This window comes from Anas platyrhynchos, chromosome 2 (assembly GCF_047663525.1).
Source record: "Anas platyrhynchos isolate ZD024472 breed Pekin duck chromosome 2, IASCAAS_PekinDuck_T2T, whole genome shotgun sequence".
NCBI lineage: Eukaryota > Metazoa > Chordata > Aves > Anseriformes > Anatidae > Anas > Anas platyrhynchos.
The window spans coordinates 28,009,308-28,033,565 of NC_092588.1; the positions used below are offsets into that span (position 1 = coordinate 28,009,308).

Consider the following 24,258-nt stretch of genomic DNA (forward strand, 5'->3'; position numbering starts at 1 on the left):
GGAAGGGCCCTCAGAAAGCCCTCCAAAATTTAAAGAAAAAGAAAATGAGAGCAAACTTTAGAACAAAACCTGCCACTAGAGACAACCCTAGGACAAGTTAAGCAGAGAGAGAGCCAACAAGGACTGTTGGTCTTATCAACTACAGAGAGAGAATGAAGCAGGAGAAGGAACCATGTCCGTAGCAAGATTTGAAGCCAGATGCATAACACTGAGCCATAGATTATTTTGGAAAATGAGTGAGAAGGATTTCTGGGCTGTGGCCAGTGTAATTATGTTTATGGAGTTGGATTTATCTTCTATTACGGTGAAAGCCGTACAATTTCCTTCCTCGGGTGCCATCCAGCGAGTGTACCAAATGGAGTAATTCTAAATAACAAAGTTGTTTGTATGCATTAACTAAGTGTCCATATCCTGATGGAATAATTAGATCATAAATTCCAGCCAACACTAATGTTCAGGGTAAATGGATTATACAGTGATTCCCAGTGACAAGGAGTCTATGGGAAAGCTTTCTCTAGGTAATACTACCTTGGTGCCCTATCCATCTGAGCTGTTTGGCAAAACTCCACATCCCCATTTCAGAGAATATGAATGTTCTTGCTTATTTCCACCACCAGTTCTGACTACTGAGGTTTGACATTTCGTATGCAGCAGACAGACCAGATGGTGAGACAGAAGCTGAGGCAAGGAGATGTTCAACAGCTTCTCTCCTTCTGACTGATTATAACCATTCATTGCTATGATACTTATTTACCAGTCCTGATTTTTTTTTTTTTCGCTACACACTCATAAATTGAATTAACTTACTCCTTTTTCTGCCACATAAGGTATTGAGTTTCCTTGCTGACATGGAAATATGTCCATTCATGATGCCTATCTAGGCAACACATTTAAAATAAGATACCTTTTATTCAACAGTTCAATCACAGTATATATTTCCAAGTGAAGAGGTTAGAGTAACATGAACAAGTGCGTTGTGAACTACCCCTCACAATCATACAATATGAAGATATGAATGCAAGTATTTATTTTAAGAAATGGATCCACTGCTTAACTTGAAGCTTTATTGCTCTACATGTAGTATGGCCGAGATGCTATTGTGAGGATCTTCCAGGCAAATCTTTTCTGAATCATGGACCTTAAATTCCTGATTAAAGATGCTTCAATACAACAAGAAAACAAACAAACAAACAAAACAAAACAAAACAAAAACAATAGAGATTTCCAATGTAGTGTTGCTTTTTGTGCTGCATTTAGAGAATTACAGAGAAATAAAATAGCAGAAATATCTAAAAACGACTAGCCCTTTAGGCAGATCTTGTGACAAGCAAACACCCACCTTGCTTCCAGCATGGACGACAGAGAGCTCAGCAAAATAGCATGAGCAGCAAATTTTGTCAGGTTTCCAAAAATTGACTGGTAACGCTCACTTTTATTAATTTTAAATAATACACTTTAAATTAATTTCATACTATTAATTTTTAGCCCTTGAAAGTTCAAATTGATTGAAATATAACACAAGAGAAAGCAAACCTCTTTGTAACTCAGTTCATACCTTTGAATAAAAGGTTACAGACAGGGATCTAGCAAGAAGTTGCTTTTATAAAGAACTGCCAGGCAAGATTCTCTCCCTGAGATCTTCACTCCTCATCAACTCTGAGATAAAAATAATGATTGCTGAATCCATAGCAAATATACCCTTTGTTTATTAAGGGTATGGGAAGAAGGTATAGGAGCTCTGGTTGGGAATGTTCAAAATGATTTATGAGACTCCTTACAGTGGTGCTGAAATAGTCTTAACATGAACACCGGTGTATGAAAGCGATCTTTTTAATTTTTGGTTAGTACTGTACATATCTTCTTTAATGTAAGTTCTATCTCAATTACTACTTTTAAGACAGAAGACATGTTCCATATCTTCAGCCTTAGATTTCACTCGTTCCATGCCTTTTTCAGAATTTTTCAGTGGAAGGTCTAGCAAAGTGCTCTAAGACACTAGGCATGGAAAGGTTTGTTTCTAAACTCGCATTGCCTACCTTTCCTGACAGAGACAATGAAATCACTGTTTCAATTATAGGTCTTACACATTGTTGGGCAACAAATCAACTTTCATCTGTTTATTCAAGGGTCAGTAGCATTTGTTTAGCTATAAATTTAGGTATGTTGCAGACACTGATGCTATCCATTGCTCTATGATGTCTGACAAGAAAAATTGTTCCTTGATTATATTCTTTCTCCTACAGAGATTTATTACACAGACAATGCACAACACCGTGGGAGCTATTAAATTAGTGTTTAATGGCTCGAAGCCTGCAGTGTTAAGGGGAAAAAAAAAAAAAAAGCCATCACTGTTCTCTGAAAGAAGTGAATTTTTAATGGAGTGTCTTTGCTTTTTAATTCAGCAGAGAAATTTTCATTACCATGCAGGGTGATTGAGACATCATGTGTAGAGAGAAAAGGGATCTGTAGGCTGAAAGAGCTAGTTAGACAGCCTCTCACTGACATGCAGGGCAATGCATCCTTTAGTCCTGGTCCCATAATTACTCAGGTCAGCAACTAATGTAGTAGTTATCATTGAGAGATTTTAATCTGTAACTCCTCTTACCTTGTGGTAGGATTCTCTGAGACTTTAAGAATGGAATTACGTATCCTCGCTGGACTTTTCTGAGCTTATGGAAGAAAAATAAAATAAAATAAAAAAGCACTTATATGCAGAGGCTTTGCATCACATAAACATGCAGGCAAAATATGAGATTTTTATGCAGAAATGGCTACCAGTCTGTAGCTATCAACATTTATTTAAATGCAGAATCCTATAGTCCAAGTATCAAAGTAGGGAGTATTCTTTACCATACATACAACATTATTTTTATATTAAACTCTATTTTAAAATCTTTACCATGACTTTCCTCCTTATTCTGTGTGGGAGGGCTTGTGCATGATTCAGTAGCACACATCAAGCTGGACTTGCCAGCGAGCAGGAGGAGAGCTGCACCTGAGAATATCCAAGGTCAGAGCTGGATAAATATAGCCCAGGGGCTAGGCAAGAAGCCTGAACAAATTTACAGCCTGGTCAAATTTACAGCCCCTGCAAACTGAGGGTCCTGGCATGAAGATCAGTACCACTGATGAAGCTAGGCAAGAAACATTATTAGTGATGTTAATTGCTCCATGATTCTGCCATTAAGTGGTGAAATGAACCAAGGTGTATATTACATTCAAAATCAGTGGCATGGGATGGGCCATCTACAAGGAGTTTTAAATACAAAGAGAAAGACATTTCAGCTTCTCTCATTGATATCATTCCCACCTACATCTTTTCTTCTCAGAGTTTCATCCAGCTGTCTGCTCTATCGCGTAGGTGAATAGCTGTTAGACTTCGTGGAGCTCCAGGTAGAGTATCCTTCAAGCTGTCACCAATTTCCTATTCAAGATCCACAGCAGGAACTGTGGATGGGGGCCAGGATCTTGTCTCTGAATGGCTCAAAAGGAGGAGGAGAGTCTGACAGCAGCCAGCAATAATCAAAACAGTGCAAGAAACTTTGAAAGCAATGCGTGGGAGATGTAAGATGTGTGAGAGGGGAGTGAGCTTGTGGATGCAGCATTTCTCCTTTTATCCTTTTCAAGATTCTCCATGTTACTCCATTACCTGTACCTCCATTCGCTTCTCTCACAAAACTATTTCAGCTCCCTTACAAAAACCTTAGAGCTTTTTATTAGAAAAAATGCTTCCGTCACCTCTGTCATGTCCAGAAAATAGAAAGAAGTGTGTAGGAGAACCACACAGCTATAGAAAACAGGGTAAGCTGGTGTAATGGCCTATCCACACCTCTGCTGATTGAAGAGTACAGTGGCTGCCAAATATTTGTGCCCCATCAGGTGTACAATAATGTGCAGAGTGGCAAAGAATTTCACTGCCTTCACCAAACATCTTTTGTTTGTGACCTGAGTTACATTCACACACCCCATTTGGCAAATATATCAATACTTTATTTCTCTCTTGCTTGCTTTTTCTCTCCTCTTTCAAACACCACTACAGTATAGTTTTTATATAATAATCAGATTATTTCAAGGATGCTGTTAACATAGCTGGCTCTTAAATCTAAACTCTATAATTTGAAAAATGAATGTATTTAATGCCTAATATCTGTGATGTGTCTTCACTGAGGAGGGCTTCATTCCACCAAATGCCAAGAATCAACAGACAGATCACTTCTGGGGTTTATTTAAACATGGCTATGGTGAGAGTTTAGTATTATGAATAGTCTTTATGTAGTACAGCAATACAGGTCTAATTTACAGGTCTGAATAGTGCTGGACTGAGATTCCAGTCATCAAGCACTGATTACACACTTGTCAAGGTAAGGAAAACCAGAAAACCATTCTGAGTCAAATTGAACGCCTTCATCTTAGCACACTTTGCCATAAAGCTGTCCACAGTAACTCCCTTCTGGGAGATCCTAGTGCTATCTTTTCTCCTTTATTGCCTTGGATTGTACTATTCTTACCAACTACATCATGTACAAAATTCTTTGCAAGGTCTGAAGCCATTTGCTTCCCTTCTAAACAAGTATAAAACCTGTACAATGGAAAGAAACATTTGCCTTACCTTTTAGATTTCTTTTAGTCTCGAGCAGTCATTTTTTTCCTTGAACTGAGCATGGAAACTTCCTCTCATGCTATGCCTTTCCCTTTTCTGTGTCATGACACCAAAAGTTTAAAATCCTGAAGTAAAATTTCTGAAATGAACACCCTTTTCTGGATATGGGCAGCCAGGCCAGCATTACAGTCACCAACAGGACAGAGAAGCAACATGGGCATTGTGATGAATTTGTCTGTTGTTCTTCTAGCTCTTATTCCACTACCTGAATCACACAGAATCAGAAGTTAAGCTTAGAAGGGCCCTCTCGAGGCCATCTGGTCCACCCCCCTGGTAAAGCAGGGGCACCTGGAGCAGGTTGCCCAAAACTGTGTTCAGACAGCCTTTGAAGATCTCCAAGGGAAACTCCACAACCTGTGGGCACTCCAGTCACCTTCACATTGAAAAAGTGCTTCCTGGTGTTCAGAGAGAGCCTCCTGTGTCCCGATGTGTGCCCATGGCATCTTGCCTTGTCACTGGGCACCACTGAGAAGAGCCTGGCTCTGCCCTGCACCCTCTGTTCAGGTATTTATGGATATTGATGAGATTCCCCCTGCACCAACCCTTCTCCAGGCAGAGCAGTCTCTCAGCCTCTCCTAACAGGAGAGGCGCTCCAGGCCCTTCACCATCTTGGTGGCCCTTCCTTGGACTCTCCAGCACGTCCATGTCTGTGTTGTACAGGGGGGCCCAGGACTGGGCACAGTACTGCAGGTGGGACCACATCAACACCGAGCAGAGTGGAAGCATCACTTCTCTTTTTTTCTGCAAGCAAGTGCCTAACGCAACCAACAATTAGCCTAATGCGAAATTGTTGGTGTTGTTGGCTCGCCTTTGGTATACGGAAATTATGGATGAGAGAACTCATTATAGTGGTAGGTACTCTCTGTAATTATTTGAAATCAATAGGGGTAAAGGATACTCAACTGGAAGCATTGTTCAGTAAAGGGTTTGGTCTGTGGCTTTCTGTATCCAAAGTAATCAAACCGCAGAGGAAACCAGAGGCAGCATATAGCCCAGGAATTCATCTCCTTGTTTGACATAAACACATACGTACCCCTCTCTGCCTGAGGGGGCATGTCCAGGGTCAGGGTGTGTTTAGTAGGAAGTTAGGTGAGGAGAAAGCAGCCCGTACCTCTGTTATTTTTGGAGTCCTCCAGATGCTGCACATGGGGCTTTGTGAATGACCAGCTCCTTGGACACTGTACGGGGGACATGCTAGTGGCAGGAATGACAGAAATGAGGACTGGCCTACGCAGGAAGTAAAGATCAAAATATCGGATGTAGAATTTAACTCAGCCATGGGTGTGTGGTATCTATTACTGTAAAGCAGTCTTTTATGTCGTGTTCTACCTGTAATTAACACATGGGTTATGTTCAGACGATCAGCTGATTTTACATGATCCATCACTGCATGAAATGAGCCCCATTTTGGCTTGATTGAGGGAGAGCAACTGTCTCTACTGTTGTAGACAAAAGTATAACTTCACAGTAGATGGGATGATGATCATACATTCCCCAGAAACTTTTAGGATGCTTGAATCTTTCTTTGTTCAGTGCCTTTGTTTCAATGCTTATTTCATTACTCCTGATGGACCAGAGGAAGTCTAGACTGCATTGTAGCTCAGGCCTCCTGTTATTTGCAAGTGGTATCAGACACTGTGAATGTTGGGGAACTGGCTCCACCATGTGGGCTATGGAAAGTGAACATTAGAAAGTCTAGCAAGAAACTTTAAGGGACTTCTAAATAATGATGATAAGGAAGCACACTGTATAATTGAATAAAATACAGCAAAATTTTGCCACCCTTTCTCTAGGCTATTTGTTAGTGGTATAGTGGCTATGGGAGAGCTACATTCAGAAAAGCAGGCTTTGGTAAGAGAGAAAATTGGGTAGAAAGTTAATACTGCATGAATGCTGAAAACCCATTCTCTTATATATATATATTAAATGAGAGGTACATAAAGTATTCAATTACTTCTTTGGTGTACCATATCCATAGCTGGATCTTCTCCAGACTGCCTGTTTTACTTGCTTTGGCAGCTTCACATTGCCTCTGGAAATAATGCTTTCCCTGAGACCAAGTGGGTCACATCAGAGGAAGCAGCTCTGCCAAGAGGCCCACAGCACCCAGGAAGCCATACCAGTGAAGTCCTGCAGGGAGCGACGAGGAGAGGCATGGCCAGTCACCAGAGGCGACCAAGGAAAGAGGCTACAAAGGGACTCACACAGAACTGTGTGGTATTTTTTGCAACCTAGCATATGATATGGACATTTCCTGACTCAGAGCAAGCCTGAAGGGAATATTTTCTTAATAAATTTGTTTGAGATACTCACATTTCTATTCTGCCTTTAGTAGACCTGACTTTTGTCTGTTAAAAAGCAAACAAACAAACAAAAACTATTCTACGTTATGTCACGAGACTCACTTTTGGGGTTCTGAGCCTTTTGATGGTGCTCGAAGGACAAGAGAGACAGTAGACCCTCCTTTTTCTAATTCCCAACACCTGCATTTGGTTACTCACCTCCACGGTAGGGCCTGCAATGTCTGAGCAGTGCTGAATGTGAAGTGAGTCAGTGCTGGAGGCCAGAGCTGATGGCTTCATGAAAATGTTCCTGCAAACCAGTTCCAGTGGATAGGCTTTTGTGCAGCCAAGGTTACATAGCTTGCCTCTTTTTGGTAACAAATACAAGCAAGCAAATTACTGTGTCAAGGAGTAAAAGCCTGTATGTAAGTGGTTAATATAGAGTAGCTGATATTAATTATTAACCCAAACCTGTATGCAGGCTCTCACCTCATGGAAGGCAGTTTATCTGCTTTCACTTGCAAAAAATTACCATTGCTTAGCTACTCTGCAATGCTTTTCTGTTTAGAGGCTCTTCTCTTTCTCCTCTTCCATCTTCCTTCACCACTCGTCTGCAGCCTACCGCAAATTCTGAAAATGCTGAAACTTTTCAGCAATCTGTTCCCCTACTCTCCCCAGACTTTTTGTGAAGTCTCCTTCACTTGTAATTGTTCTCTTGTCATTATCATTAATTCAACAGAATAAATCACAGGGTGGCACTGTTTTGCTTTCATGCCTGAGAACAATTGATGGAACTGCCACCTTCAGTGAAGGCAGCTTAATTTTGTAGATCACACAAACATGCACGTTAGAAGGGGTCTCCAGAGGTGATTTAGTCCAACCTCCTGCTCCCAGCAGGTCCAGTTAGAGCGTGCTGCTCAACAGCATGTGCACTCAAGGTCTGAGCATCTCCAAATTCAGGTGCCACTGCCCCTTTGGTTTATATATGTAAATATTTGACCACCCTTGTGTTTTCATTTTCTTTCTTTTCCTTTTCCTTTTCCTTTTCCTTTTCCTTTTCCTTTTCCTTTTCCTTTTCCTTTTCCTTTTTCTTTTTTCTTTTTCTTTTTTTTCTTTTTCTTTTTCTTTTCTTTTTCTTTTTCTTTTCTTTTTCTTTTTCTTTTTCTTTTTCTTTTTCTTTTTCTTTTTCTTTTTCTTTTTCTTTTTCTTTTTCTTTTTCTTTTTCTTTTTCTTTTTCTTTTTTTTTCTTTTTTTTTCTCTTTTCCTTTTCCTTTTCCTTTTCCTTTTCCTTTTCCTTTTCCTTTTCCTTTTCCTTTTCCTTTTCCTTTTCCTTTTCCCTCCTCCTTCTTCTTCTTCTTCTTCTTCTTTCTTTCTTTCTTTCTTTCTTTCTCTCTCTCTCTCTCTCTCTTTCTCTCTCTCTCCTTCTCTCCTTCTTTCTTCCTTTATCTTTCCCATTATATCTAAAAATTCCCCATGTTCCAGATTCTGCCACTTCTCATCTTCTTGCTGTACATTTTTGGGAAATGTCTAGCTTTTCTCCCCTTTTCTCCAGATTGTTTTAAGGGGTCTCCTTAACCTTCTCAGGTTGTAACAAACCCAGCTCTCTCAGCATCAGGATGCAGTATGTTGTGCTCCAGCCCCCTGAACTGACCTTCCATTGGACTCAGAACACTCTGTTGATGTCATCTCTTTATCTTGGAGTCAAAAACTGGACCCAGTACTCCAGAAGCAGCCTCCCAGCTGCTGAAGAGAAGGATGTTAACACTCCTCTCAACCTGCTGGCTATGCTCTTGCTAAAGCATTTTTGATTAGGGAATAGCAAGTCTTTTCCTCATTTAAGTGCATAGACATTTCTATTCAGTTAACTTGTCTTGACACGAATACTGAAATCTTGCCTTTTTGATATTAAAATCTCTGAGGATGAATTTTCATTTGTTCTTCTTTGTAATTTGAATAGAAGCAAATTGCAATAATCAATGCAAGATTAATTTAAATGACTAGCACATTTACTCACTGTAATTGCATAGAACATTATCTCCCGATGGATCCATGATGAACTGGTAAAGAAATCTGGCATGTGTTACATACAGGATTAAGTGGGTTCTGCATATTCATACAAGTATTTTGATGTCCAGTCCAAATTTAGAAAGACAAAAATTTCCATAACAGTAATCCTTTTGTATTATTATTATTTTTACTATCAGAAGATCTCTATCTGCATTCTAATCTGAATTATAATGAACATAAAACTTCACAGTCTTTCTGTCTCTCCCTCACAGATAACCCTAAACTGGTCCATTTCATTTTATTGCACTTTTTTTTGCAGATCATACTGATGATCTGTACAGAAGCCCTAAGCTGAAGATACTTTATAAAATGTATTCTTAAGACAAGGTGAGTCAGATTTGTTCTGTAATTCATCATTAGCTGTACATGAGCTGTACTTCTTTATGGGAAAATGTTACAATATATTCTATCAAATTCTCATTTTTGGAAATAAAAATAATTCCTGAATGCATGCTTTAAATTGCAATATATACAGAGATAAATGGGAGAATTCATGGAGATGAAAGGCAGATAGATGAGGTGGAACACATACCATATAGATAAATTTGCCGGGGGACAAAAGGCCTCAGGAAGAACCAGATTGTTTTATTTTGTGAAACTGACAAAATGAACATTCTTTAACTCTGATTACTCAAAAGATAAACATAAGCAAGTGAACACAGAACTCTCTCTTAGAGATACAGTAAAAATAATATATACTCTTTGCATTTTGTAGTAGAAATGCATAACCATAACTGCTTGCATATCAACAGTCATACCAGGAATTTATGGTACAGTTTTGAATTTACAGCCAACTGAAAAGCAGCCACAGCTTGTGGGAAATTATTTCAGCTAGTAAAAAAGTGTTGAAACTGCAGGAATAAACTTCTAATTCTCTAGCAATTGCTCTTGTGAGGTGTGGGATGCTCCAAGGTCTTCAGTGTCTCTCAAAACCTAATAGAAAGCAATTTATTTCAGTAATTTCTCTGGACTGCTGAAATTAATGCATTACATACATAAAAGTAATCAAGGATTTAGTGCACCATACTGATTAGGATATTTTTTACACTTTTTAAAATTTATGTGTCCACAGTTTTTTTTCTCTGTTTAAGATAGATGAGATAGCAGGATTGTAGTCCACAAAACATATTCTTATTTTGTTACCAATGTTATCAACACCAAACTATGCAATTCATCAAAGGGAGAAAGGCAATGGTACAAGACTATGCACTCTTTATTCTTTGAGACAAATGCAAAAGTCTAAAGCATATTTGCAATAATGTTAGTAAATCTGAGGAATAACTGTTTGAAGACAGAATAGAATGAGAGCAAATGCATGGGGGAATAACCTATATTTCAGGCAGGACTTCCCTGTGTGCCAATATGCAAAGCACGTATTTGCTGTTGGAGCCACAACTACTGTGCCAGTAGTTGATACACTTCTGTCTATTCTGCCACTCAAGAGCAGTAAAAGAAACACTTAACTAAAGTAAAGGACATCTGATGTGTGGGTAGCAACTGCATAGTGTCATTACAATTAAGATATTATTTCACTTTAAAAAGTTTACTTCGTGTGCTTAAGAAAGTATAAAAGAATAAGGAAATTTCAGAATGATGTAACCACTTCAGCTAATTGATGCATGTGCTTCTTCCAAGAAAACCAAAATTAATATTCAAGTTAGTGATATTCAGGATCATACATGAATGCATGAACTTGGGAAAAATATGAGAATATTTGAGTCCAGGCAAAAAATCAAAATAAAAGGGAAACGTGTTTTATCTGATGTCTCATGTTTTTGAGGATCTGTTTGACTGGATACACAGAAACCATGTTGAGATATTAAAATTAACTACAACAGATGAAAAGGTAGTTACTAGAAGGGCTGTCCATCCTTGTATTACAAGCAAATGCATCAAAGAAAACAGTAGCAAGGTTTTCTAGTAAGTTCTTGTTACTTTCTATCACCACTCAGCATTAACAATAAAACCAAAAAAAAATCAGTTTCTTATGTAAGTCAGTTTATTGGTTCTCGGAAGACACAAAAGCCATTATTTTAAGTGCAGGTAACTTATCCTGTTTTATTGCCCCAATAATAAGAACTTAAAACATCACAGTCAATGCCTTTTAGGTAGAGAGACTCAAATTCTTGTCTCGGTTATTTATGTAGAAACTTTCTCAACACCAAGATCAACTGCTTAAGGATATGACAAGAAATTTTACATGTAAGACATAGTATAATAGAAAAAGTTGTTTATGAGCTTTCTATAGAAACATTTTTATGTGTTGAGATGTACAGACTCAGAAGTTTAAAGATTCAAGAGACCCCTAAAATTAATGCTGTTGCAAGTGCTGCACTCCTAAAATCAAAAGCTGATCTTCTGATAAGTCAATGCCAAACATTCGTAAACAGGATTCAATCAATACTTCAGTTTCTGCTGACAGGTACTTGTTTCTTAAAATAAAATTGCTTCATACTAAGCAAAACAAGCTTCTAATAAACTGAAATATTAATTCTCAATGAGAATTCAGAAATTATTTGAAAAATTCTAAGTGAGTATAAAGGATCAAAATCCACCTTCCCTGAATTCTCACTGAATTGTGATAGTAATAACAGCGCAATTTAGTCAGTATTGCCTATTCCTTACTTCATCGCTGGAGCACATTTTTTTCTAGCAAAGATGAAAGGTGAAATAGTGAAGGGAGACTGGAAAATGCCTCTTATAGCCACTTGTACCCCTGATTTTTTCAAGTTTTGACATATTCCTTATGTATGTCACTGTGAACATGTTTGTTGCAGTATCTCCAGAGCTATTTCTGCCACCTATTCATGAGTTAAAGGAAGATAATCCCCAAACTTAAATATCAGGAGACTTTACCTGCCATGACTTTGACTACCCAATCTCCTGATTGGTACCACCCTGAGAAGTCATCCCAATGGTGAATATTAAGATATTTACTCACATATTCTGCATGTGGGATTAACCTAGGTGGTATTTGTGTTACACTGTTTGGGGAGCATGCCAAAACGATAGCATTTTAGCATTGTGAAGGACAGAGGAAGATGTTTCTGTCTGCCAGTCATTCTTTGCTCAGATCGTATGTGCCAGCTGAACTGCCTCCCTAGAAAGTGACAGTGCTAAAGAGACTTCACTTAGAGCCTCCAACTATGCAGAGTCACAGTAAACAAACACTTAGGAGACTTAATCTGGATTTTTTTAGTAGCAGGGAAGACAAATGATACGAGTCATCAGCAAAGACCCTCTCCATATGCAACAAAATCCCTAATAGGTGAAATCATTAATATGTAGACTAAGATGCCAAAAAAAAAATAAAAATAGGCAGAGGATCAAAGATAAAATCCATCATCCTGAGAGGTAACAGTAGAGCAGCAGGAGGAAGGCACTTCACCCCCCAGCAATCCTAAAGCTGCTGTACTAAATACAAGGCAACCTGATACCAGCAATGCTCTAGGGCTGGATGGGTGAAGTAACAGTAGCAGTGAATCAAGGAAAGATCAATGGGCAGCTGCAGGACATGGCAAAGACAGCAAATGCTGCAATGACAGCAAGGTATGTCTTTTTGTCTTCACACACAGAAGCCAAACATGCCTGATTGTATCCCCAGAATCCTGGACAACAAACTATGAACAAGAGAGGAAAAGAAAAATGTGGTACGTTAAAGAGGAGTTTATTCTTTGGATGTTTGCACAATATGGGACATCTGAGAAAGATATCTATTAAAGATGCTGTAGGAGCAGGCATTTTAGCTCCTGTTCATGCACTGTTTGACCCATTGTTATTCCTGCTTTCCTGAGCTACTGGTTCATTTTTCTGCCTTTACTACATTTCCTTTGAAATTCATTTTAAATATTGGGACTGAGCCCATTTTTCTTCCAAGACCACATGACAGAAGTGACACTATCACAAATGCTAAAACATTTGTGGTCAAGGAATACGTGTCTCACATTTCCTCCATAAGGTTAGTGATTGCATAGAGTATCTTCTGCTTTAAAAATCAGATTCAGTTTTACCACTCAGAATGTTAAGCTGAGAAACACAGATCTTGATCCAGAGGAAAAGCAGTAGAGAGCAAAAACTAACTATGCTTTAGAATGCAGGGCTTTTCTCAACTCAGGCTCCACAGAGCTTTACTTGAACGAGGCTCTCACCACCCTGCCCTTCACAGGCTGAGGTGGGCGCCAGTTATCAACCAGTGGGTTCATGGCTTCGTTCTCACCATTCTTGGAAAGGCTACGGAGCTTCGCCATCTGCAAGGAAGAAAAATAAAAGGTGGCCACGTAAATTCATCTGGAAACAGCACCTTGATGCCTAGAACAAACACTGAGACAGATGAGGAATTTGATTGTACAACCAATACATTAATTTGTATTATCATTAGGATTTACAGGTTCGAGCTAGTTTGGTTCTTCTCACTTACAACTTTTAGGATGTCAGTAGTTTTCCTGGACCAATAGTTTCTTAAACCTGCTAGACATTACTCTTACTTGCCACTTGATACTGAAGTACAAAGAATGAACTGAGGCTGCTGAGAGGACCGACTTTTGTGCCTCTGGGGCAATTCTGCCTGCACTGGTCTTCAGGATCCCACAAACACTCCTGCTGAAGCTATTCCAGATCATGTCTAGGAAGACAGCCCGATTCTCAAGGCCAGCTCTGCAGTTCAATTCAGCTTAACTCTTTTTGAACCCAATTTCTCACAGCCTTCGGCTAAAGCTCCCCTTAACAAAACATGCAAGGTAACATATGGCTTGCAAATCATTACACTGACATGGTGCATGACTGTTGAGAACTGTTAAAGGAGTAGCAGAACTAGCTGGAGTTTACCTGGTCAGGGCTGACTTCAATGGGCTCCCTCAAGAGAATCCAAGTGATACACTCCTCACAGGGGGGTGTTGTGAATGAACCCTGGTAGGTCCAGTAGTCCCGAGATTTGGGGAAAAGAATTGATGGATCGAAGTGCTGAAAAGGAGCCTCTTTCCCCTTAAAAACAAAACAAAACAAAACAAAACAAACAAACAAACAAACAAGAAAAAAAAAAAAGAAAAATCAATTAAGTAATTCTAGGCATACACAGCATGAAAGACACCAGCATCAATGTTATAGGGGAAGTAGTTAAATATCAAGATTAATGCAAGAGATCAACCTCCTTTTTGTCTCATTAAGTATCTGCCCTGAAATTAGTAACTGAAATTTTGACTTCATTAATAAATTAAGAGAAATTGCAGCCTGAATTGTACAGGACCAAAGCAAATTCATTTCTATATTTTTCTATTCCCTGTGCCCTCAAAACTAATTACTGATTATCAAAATTTGTTTTATTTGGGGTCATTTGGGATAAAAGTTAGGGCTCTGTAGGTTCTGGTACCATTTTTATCCAATAGAACAGTGGCCAAGTGTTTATCCAAGATTCATTCTTCTTCTCTATCTCAAGGAATTTAAATCTGCATCTTTCTTCCCCTGAAACTGTTCTCTACTTACATTGCTATGGTGACACTTTTAATCTTTTTTTTGGCACTGTTACACAAAGCAAGAAACTGAAATACTCCCTGGAAGGGTACAGGACCTTGAATGCCTTTTTACTAAAGGTGAGCATCACCAGACAAGGAAGAACAGCAGACACCAGACAACATTTCCTGTTTTCTTTTCTACTAAGGGGCATACTTGAGTATCTCAACAGCAGAGCAGTGTAATGAGATTTTCTTGTCTCCCCTGCAGGTGGCCAAGAACTAAACAAGAAAGTTTAGTTCTCTACTGGTTTTTAGGAAGCAATTCTGGAAAGCAAAATCTGTTCTTCCAAATTGCTGCTCTTCTAATAGAGAATCTTCTCTAGACAGAAACAGAGAACTACCCTACAAAGTGTAATGGGAGGAACTGAAACCTTTTCCACACTTCCTTGCACAAAATACCACCAGAAGGAATAGCATCAACATTCCAAATGTCTTCCTGACAAAATTATTCTGTAAATTCAAGATGTGTTTGCAAATAGCTTCAAACAAAACTGTGCTTTTTCATTAAATACAGTACAGTGGCCAAAAAGCTACTCTTTTTGTAATGCATCAGTGACTGAGACTGCACATGAGATAAATACACTGATGACACCATCCATTAATCTGTCCTGAAAAATAACAGTCTCGGTAAAATGTATGTTATGACAGGAACAGAAAGTTTAAGAAATAAAATACAAGATCTGTATGATTGCACATGGCCTATCTTTCTCTGCTTTTCCCAGAACCAAAACAAACAGTATCTGTAGGAAATCAGATTTCTTCTATTTTTTCTGTTTTGTAGTTAGAAGTCATAAATTCTGCCCACGAGGCAGTCCTGAATATGATGTAATGGGGTGGTTATCACTACCACCTAGTCATAACTATATGAGACACAGTGTTTCAAAGGGCAATTTATACACGTTTTTCAACTGTAGCAAAGCTCTTCTGCATGTAAATGGCAAAAAAGGGATGAAAGGGTTACCAGAGGAAGCTCAAACTATATTAAGATTGATATCATTGACAAAGTAGGTGGCATAAAATTGACCTTCAATTCCCTCAGCAGAAAGAAATGAAATGTAATGAAAGCTAAGAAAAGCTAAGCTAAGGTTGAAACATTAAAATTAACAAGACTGAGTGAGGAGATAACAGATTTTAGATTCAGACCCTCACATCAATGGCAGTAAGTATTTACAAACTTACATGCTTTAAGTATTTATACACTTAAAGTAAATGAAAGAAATTCTGCTAAATTTGCGAGAAAATGTTTATAAACTTTGTAAAATCGAGTCCTAGTGATCTGGTGATATGTTCAATATCATATATAAAAATAAGTTTTAGCATCATTAGATAGAATCATAAGGCTTTTCATGAAGTGGAATGGTAAGGTAGGCCTAGGAGTTAAGTTTATGTTAAATAATGATGTTAAGAAGTAGCATCATAATTCTCTGCAAATAAACTCCCTTCTGCAGTTTAATGTATGTAATAGGTATGGACTTTTGTCCTTGGATAAGCATTTTGTCCTCTGGCCTCAAATTCAAAAAGCTTTTAATTTCTTCTTGGTGTTTGTACACTAGCTTATTTACACACAGCAGTGCCAATAAGATTATCAGCTATGCATGCAAGGACTAACAAAATATCATCCTCAGCATGATTACAGAAGTAAAGAGTTAGATGCTTACTTCGATAAAAAAAAAAAAAAGAAGCGTCCTGCTTCACAGTCCAATCTATCACCTCCAGTGCTAATGTTAGGTACCAGAATGATGCCAAAAAGAATGAATCTCAACTTCTAATTTCTACTCCTGATGCTTTTCAACTACATTTTATCAAAAAAAAAAAAAAAAAAAGAGAGTGAGAGAGAGCAAGTTTTGATACCTTGGTTTTAATGTTATCTATTTCTTCAAGAATTCTCTTCATTTCTGGTTTGGGAGTTTTTCCAACCTGTAATGTAAAGCACAAGTATTGTATATTTTTATCATACTCCACGGTATGTAGATGTATATCACATCCATCAAGTTAGGCAGCAGTACCTTTGCAGTCCCAAGTTTAATTATTTAATTAAAAAGGCATCCATGTGGATTCCAACTCTGTGCTTATTGGCAGGGCCAACCGGGCATGAACCTATGGACAACACCCTCAGAGCATCCAAATCAAACTGGCACAAAACTATGTATGTTAAAACGATGTCCAGAATAGAAGACTGATGCTAACAGAAAACAGGCTTTGTAATTCAAAAGTGTGCTGTAAGACTACACAAGACATCTCCCACTGTCTGAGCAACAAACTATACACCCAGTGTCATCTAGACCCTGCAGGATTCAGTCCTTGGCTCCTGGTTTGGAAGCAACCCACAATTTCTGAGATGTATGGGCACTCAGGAAAGTGCTGGTAATGAAGATACAGGGCTCTCACAGACAGAATATCCTGCAGCACATATGCAGTCAGATCAGACCTGATGTAAGACATATGATGAGAATAATGTCATGAACCTCTAAAGCTCTGGAATCACTTTATTGCTTGTGTTCATGACGTTCACACCACCAAAAGCTTTGACATGGCTCTGCATCTGAGAGTAAAGACAGTATGCATAAGACATGTTTTTAATGATGTCTTTTTTACCAAAAAGATTAAATTCCACTATTCAGGAGATAATTCAATCTCTGTTCTAGCAATACTCAAAATCCAGTCATGAAACAAGACAAACCCAGAGCAGAACAATGACTCATGTCAGAGAGCAAGGAAAAAATGAAAGGCCAACGAAGATGGAGTTATACTACTTTCTTTTGTAGACTTTTTAGCTGACCTTGCATGGTCAATAGGAACATAATGTTATACTTCTTAAGTTGTGCTTTACAAGACAAAACTTTACTCCAGAATAGATCAAAAAAGATGACAAAGGAAAAATAATCAAAGGACATTGTCTAGCGGAATGTGTCCCTGCTCATGTCAGAGGGGTTGGAACTAGATGATCTTAAAGGTCCCTTCCAAACCACTGTGATTCTACATAGTCATAGGGGAGAATCTGTACAGGTGCTGAAATTCTATCACTATCGGTTTAAAATAACTACAAGAAAAAAGGCCAGGCTAGTTCACAGTATAACAGAATTAAAATGGCATTGGATTTAGTCTGTCCAAGGGCACTGTGGCAAAATTAATTATATCCACTTGCTACATTTGAATGAATGCAAATTAGCATTGATTAGGCAATAAAAGGGGACATATTCTCTGACACTGTGCTCAACCTGGAGGTCACACCTGTGGGTACAAAGAGAACAACATGTTTGAAGTTTGCATAATTTATCCTACTTGTGTGTTTGCATGTAAGTGCACATACAGGTTTGACACGAGGATTGATTTCTGTCCATAAAAAGATCAATTGCAAAATATCAGTATTGTAATATTTTTTATTAACCTGCTTTATTTCAAGGTTAAGATGTTCAGTGAGCTCCTTTTACTGTCAGTTCTTTCAAGTATTTAGTCTTTTGGAGTAGGTTCCTTGAACTCTCTTTGATTCTCAGCTCATGTAGGGATCATCAAGAGATCAAGGGAGTGAATCAGTCAACATAATCCTGCTGACAGGTAGATATAATAATACCTGTTAGCAGATAAAGGGCAGGAGGAAACACTCCTATATAGAGAGTCCTTCTCACTCAGTACACATCACAGCACAGAGCTGACATAGGGCCCAAGGACATACGTGACTTCAGTCTGTGCATCACTTTGACTGTTTTCCTGTAAAATGATATAGTATAAGGAAAAATAAAGGTAAAATATGGTAAACACAGAAAATATATGAAAACTGAATGTTTACCACTTACTTTCAGAAAAATGCCCACAACAGCCACACCATCAGGTTGTTTCAAAGCTCCAGCAAAATTGCCATGTTTTGGATTCCAGTGTACCATGTGTAACTAAAAATCAATAAAACTTCAGTTATAAATGCGAGAAATTGCCAATGGTGCAGTCTTACAATCTCTTACATTATATTAAGAAATTTCCACTAGACAGCAAGTAAAGGAATGGACATGAAAAAGGAAACTACACATAAGTATCTCCAGTTCATGTTCCCACGCTTCCACCTGCTCACACTTTCTATATATAACACTTTATATACGATTGAAGCATAAAGGAAAGAAAATGGAGTTTACCACACGTCTTTTAAAAATTCATCAGACAATTCAGCTATACACAGTTCAACCCAAGCATGTGACATGCACACATGCAGTGCATATAGCACCTACTGACATGCACTTCACTCAAGTAGATCTTCAGGTTATGCAGATATCAGCTCTGGGATTTACACTGGGTTTTATCTAGTACATTTGTTATTGCTTTTTATCTCTTACAGTTCTCTGCACATCATACTGGAGAGGAATAGAGATTGTAACCTGGGGGTTCCTTTGTATTTCTGCTTTCAACAATGCTTATTTTCAGGATATACTTTAAGTTTTCTATCTCCTTCCAGAAAAATATCCTGTATATAGCTAGAAGTGCTGCATTGTCTCAAAATAAGCAGTGTCTGGACCATGGTACCATACAAAACAATAGGAGTCTGGTGAATATTTTGAATGCAAATTCTTAACTTTTTTTTAAAACTATTTTATTTTTTAAATAACAACAAAATAACTTTTCCTGAATACAAACTTGTGTAATGCTGTTTCTTTTCCCTTATGGATAAAGTTATAATTGCTAAGGATAATGGTAGAGTAGCCATGTTATCTTTGGCCACATTTTGGCAAAATGTCATGCATTCCAGGCATTCTTCTCTTGTCTATAAATACCCAAATACTGAAAATAGAAAAAAAAAAAAAAAAAGGCAAAGTAAGAAGTCTGTGCTTGAACTAACCAAAAAGTAGCTTGAGGAAGCAGAATTTGTCTGTAGTCAGTCACAGAAAGTAGAATACTAATGCAATTTGGCTGTGCCTAAGGAATGTGAGAGAAAACAAAAACAAAAACAAAAACCATCACCCACAGTCAGTTCTGCAATGTATGTGCATCCTGACCCTGTAAAATATCTACCAGAATTTTCTCCTATGATGGGTGGGCAGAGCCCCTGTAAGCTCTGCACCTCAAGGATATAGGTGATTTACAGTCATAAAACACTTTTTTCTACTCATAATGTTTCATGAAACTAAATTAGTAATTCAAGTTATGCCACAAATTATTAACAGCCAACAAAGCATCAGCAGAAAACAGAGTTTTCTATTTGGAAATAATATATCGCTTTGCCTCAAGGATTTTTAAAACGTTCTACAAATACAGCAAAAACTCATTCAATGAGGCAAGTTTCATGTTAGTATTTGAAAAGATATGTTTGTTGTCAGATGCAGCATATTCCACTGCACAGTGATGAATATTCACAAGTTTCACAGACAGAGTTTAGAGAAAAGAATAAAGAGATTTTAGAGAAAAAATAAATGCTTGTAAAAGGGAGAATGGTTAATCTGTTCAGATGCACAACCAAATTCCAGTTAGTATTGAACACCACTGTTAAAACTCAGTCCTACCTCTGCTGCATATTTCACCCCATCTATAACATGCTCAGAGCCATGGTCATCAGATGAACCCCAGTGCAAGTGCAGCTGGCGCAGCCTGTATGCTCCTGTGAGCGGCCCACCTCTCAGCACTGCAATTGATAATCTGCATCAATGCCAGCCTACAAACTAGTCTGTAAGCAAACTATGGTTACAGCATGGTTGGGTGCTTCTAAAAAGAAAAAATGTTCCTAGGCACATAATGCTTACCACATATCAGCAATTTGCATAAACCCTGACTCTCAAAACACCACTCCTGTTCTTCTTGTTAGGTTTGGGGACTTTTTTTTTCAGCAGGGACTGCCTAGAGGACAAGCTCTCAAATGTATTTTTTCATTCATTACCTAAGGCAGGAATGAGACGTGTTTCCTTACACAGAAAGCTGATAATGCAGTTCACAACTGCAGTGCCAGAAGACCTTGCTTAAATAGCATTCAAGTTTGAACTTCTAACAATAGCTTTGAAGTTCAAAGTTAACATATTTAAAACCTCTTGTACCCAATGGTGTCAAATTAATTCTTGATATCACGTGTTTTGGAATACCTACAGATAAAAGATGTGCTAAACACATAACAGAAGGTTTAACTTTGCAGTTTCTCTTTTAAGTTGGTATCTGTCATAGCCATTGACAGAGGGCAGAGAGGCAGAAACAAAGCAGTGCCTCAGGTTTTAGGCATGCCTTCCTCTTACTTTTTTGAGTATGTTAATATATAAGTAGATTATCCTAACTAACTCAATACTGTATAGAGCCCTCAGTAGAAGATGTATCACTTTATTCTTGTTTCACTTTTGAATATAGGAAAAATGGCATAGACTTTGTGGCCCAAATTCTTGATAGTATTTGCTTGCCCTTTTACACGGCAATTTGCACAAGGGACGAACTTTCCTTTAAGAGCTGAATTTGCATTCAACCTAGATTTATATACTAAATCAGTATGAGAGTTAGAAACTCATTTTTCAGTGATTTCTTACTAATGGCATTTCTGAGAAATCAAATACCGTGTAGCACTTGGAAACGGCACTCCATAATGGTCCAGATATCTCCAGCATAAACAGAAACCTTTCTAACTTAAAAGATTTTTCAATGAGATTAGACCAAAAAAAAAGTGTTTCTGAAATTCTTTTTCCTGTTTAGAGCTGTTAAACATTGTATTTGATTCCAACAGGCAAATCTACTACGCAGCAGCCTGCAGAAAATTGGGAGCAGGGAGTTCACATTGTGTGTCCAGAGAAGCAAGAGACATATTGGAGAGGGAAAATGATTTACAGGAAGGGCTACACCCCTCTTGACCGTATCAGGGTCTGTCTCCAACACAATTCCCTGGGCAGACACCTTCTTGAGCAGCCTCTTTCTAAAGATTTCTGCCTTCAGGAATCTGCAAAGACAAATCAGATCCATCCAGAAAGGTTCATAATCAATTTAATTCTTTATATGCTTTTAAGTCATGGGATTGATTTTATGCAGTGCTTGTGGACAAGAATTCCATGTTAAAACAGAAGTGTAATTTATTATTTTTCTAAGGCTTCTATATAGAAGCAGCAGTAATTGGTATTAAAGCACAAAGACATAAAGAGATGGTGCTTGTCCTAAATAGTTTAGATTCTATCTCTGAGATGTGAAACAATAACACGTAGCTATAATCGTAAACAGAGGAGTCCAAGGAAACAATGGGCTCATCAGAATACACAGGAGTGATTTTAACCTTTCAATATACCATTGATGTATATCATTAATTATACAGCTTCCTAAGAACAGAATTACAATAAAAATGCCATCAAAGCTGATGCAAAAAATAAAAATAAAAAAAGGAAAGTTATGGTTTTCCATTAATTAGATTGTTTTCCTTCTTGTTAGAAGGAATTCAATATCAATATTGCATACTCTTCAGATGTTCTCACATTATATGGTATGTGAATTTACTTTTAACTTTAACTGCTGCTGCCTGTTTGTATTCAGAACCATAAGCTAATACACCTCTGGAATCCAGTTTTGAAAAATTTAACTTGAGATGCAAGACTGATCTCTCAACTAAGTAGCAAAGCCATTTCATGGCTTTTCTGAAGTGACTTCTACAAAGCAGAGGGAAAAAAATCGTTATCAGATGTCAAAGGTTGAGTCAAAAGAGTCTAAACATTTCCAGAACTTGCTGAACAGCTTTGGGATTACCACTCCAAGTAGATAGTCGCAATCATTAAGCTATGTAGTCTGCATGCAGTATACTTAATGTAGGTGTAATGCTTCTGCAGCACTTTATAGGTGCTGCAGAATATGTACTGAATATTACTGCATGAATATGCAGTAATGATAACTGTCAGGATTTTCATTTAATTGTAGAATTTTTTTCCCTTTTGAACATACAGTTGTAGTTCTGCTGTTTACACAGTTAAAAATTCCATCTTTGGCATTTTGCTTAAGCAGGCATTTCAGGCTTTGGGCTCTGTTTACCTGCTTTGTTCTATTAAAAATAACATTACCATGCTTGTTTTCAGGTAATACTACTCTAGTTCACATAGCTTCAATGACTGTCACTGTTGAAACAAGTATGACCATGACCATCAAGAAAAGCCAGAAAAAAATGTCCTATGCAGCGAGAGGTGCTGTAACAAGTTGTTTTTAATTGGTTGCTTCCTTTTGCATTCAAGGAAGTAAGTCTTTACAAATTCTTATAGGACACGGTAACAGCATTTGTGATTTGACTACATCTATTTCTCCAACCTGGAAAAGTCAGTAAAACCTCAGTTTTGGGTAGCTGCTCATACCAAAACGATGTAGCTAACTTTTGCCAAGAAAAGTTATAGATTCAAAGGCTGATTTTTGTGATGTAATGTAAATATATGTAGAAGAGATATCTGCAGAACTAGAAAGAATAGCCAGGACAAGCATGTAGAAGTTTCCCTGTTATACCTAAGACACAAAATGAGTGTGGATTGGATACCTTCCCTGGAAAGAATAACAGTAGTGTCCAAGCATTCAAATATATTGTAACATGGTGAATCTCAAAATCTGAAATAGCCACATCGCTAAACAGACTAACAGGCTAACCTGTCTGCTGAGGATGTGAAGCAAACTGACAAAATCTAGATCAATGCCTGTGACAACATGCAAGTTTTGTGCTTATGAAGTGTCTACGACAGCATATTAAACCCTTCTGGATAAAATTCACTCATTTTACACAACACCTGAGGACTTGGTGTCCATGTAGAAAGTTACTTTTGGGAAGTACTAGCCGTAATACCTGGCTGCTACTCAGTCTCCCTTCTCCACTGAATCTGTGTGACAGGGGTGTCCATGCAGCTGCAGCCTCCCTGCCCAACCTGTGCTCAACTTAAAAAAGGCAGGGTGCATAGAAATAAACTCTGGACCACATCTCACCTACCCAAATAACTTCTTCCGTGTGGGCTAGCTACAGTGGGGTGTGTTTTGATTTCAAGCACTATGTAAGCTTTAACTCCTGACAACCCCCAAAAGCCAAAACAAAAGCTGACCTGATCTATCAAAACTGTCATCAAAGACAACTCTGCAGGTCCGCCCGTTGTTCAGGATGGTTTTGGCTGCTCCAGGGTCGTAACTGGCATGCCAAGGAGCGAGCGAAGAGTCGTGCCGCACATCTTTACTGTTGATTTCGATGGGCGACTGCTTGTCTCCTTTGGCCATCGGGTAGTTTTCATGCCAGCGCTCGGGTCCTAGGTGGAAACGCAAGGGCAGGTCACCAACACCTCCCAGCCAGACCCCGGCTCTCAGCGGAGCGATGACCCCCAGCCCCGGGGCTGCCCTCTGGGCTCCCCCCGGGCATTTCAACCCAAGGGAGACCCCTCTCCCCCTCTCACCGTTGTCGCTGTCGTAACCCCACACAGACTGTGCCATGGTGTCGCTGTCTGTCCTATGCCTCGCCCCCCCGGCGGCGCTGGCGGCACGGTGGTCCCGTCTCGCCCTCCCCGGGGTCTTTTTATAGACGGCCGCGGCTTCATGTCCTCCCCCCCCCCCCCCCCCCGAGGCGGGCAGGGCTGGGCTGGGGGCGGTGCGGGGAGAGCGGCGCTGACTCGGCGGTACCCGGGGCTGTGTCCTTCGTCCCCGAACCCATCCACAAGCAGGGGTTTAAACGCGATTTTCGTCGCCCCTTCGCAAGGCAGAGGGATGGCGGTGGTGCCCAGCGAGTCCTCTGGGACTCCGGTGCGCAGCGCGCACCGCTCCGCCAGACCTGAGGGGGATGCATCGCCCTGACGGGGGGAGA

At 38.9% G+C, this 24,258-nt stretch overlaps 1 protein-coding gene across 2 annotated transcripts; it reads right to left on the reverse strand.

The window, feature by feature from the left end:
- Nucleotides 1-10,990: 10,990 nt before the first annotated feature.
- LOC101801612 (carbonic anhydrase 3) lies at nt 10,991-23,993 on the reverse strand. Of its 2 annotated transcripts, XM_005009129.6 has the most exons (7): nt 23,855-23,993; nt 23,513-23,710; nt 20,000-20,118; nt 18,311-18,403; nt 16,368-16,433; nt 13,834-13,989; nt 10,991-13,256 (listed from the first exon to the last, which is right to left on the reverse strand). In XM_005009129.6, exons 1-7 carry the CDS (start codon nt 23,889-23,891, stop codon nt 13,137-13,139), a joined length of 789 nt encoding a protein of 262 aa, XP_005009186.1. In that variant the 5' UTR covers nt 23,892-23,993; the 3' UTR covers nt 10,991-13,136. The 2 variants fall into 2 exon arrangements, with proteins under 2 accessions (XP_005009186.1, XP_038031377.1); XM_038175449.2 differs by lacking the exons at nt 20,000-20,118; nt 23,855-23,993 and having other exon boundaries at nt 23,513-23,677.
- Nucleotides 23,994-24,258: the final 265 nt, after the last annotated feature.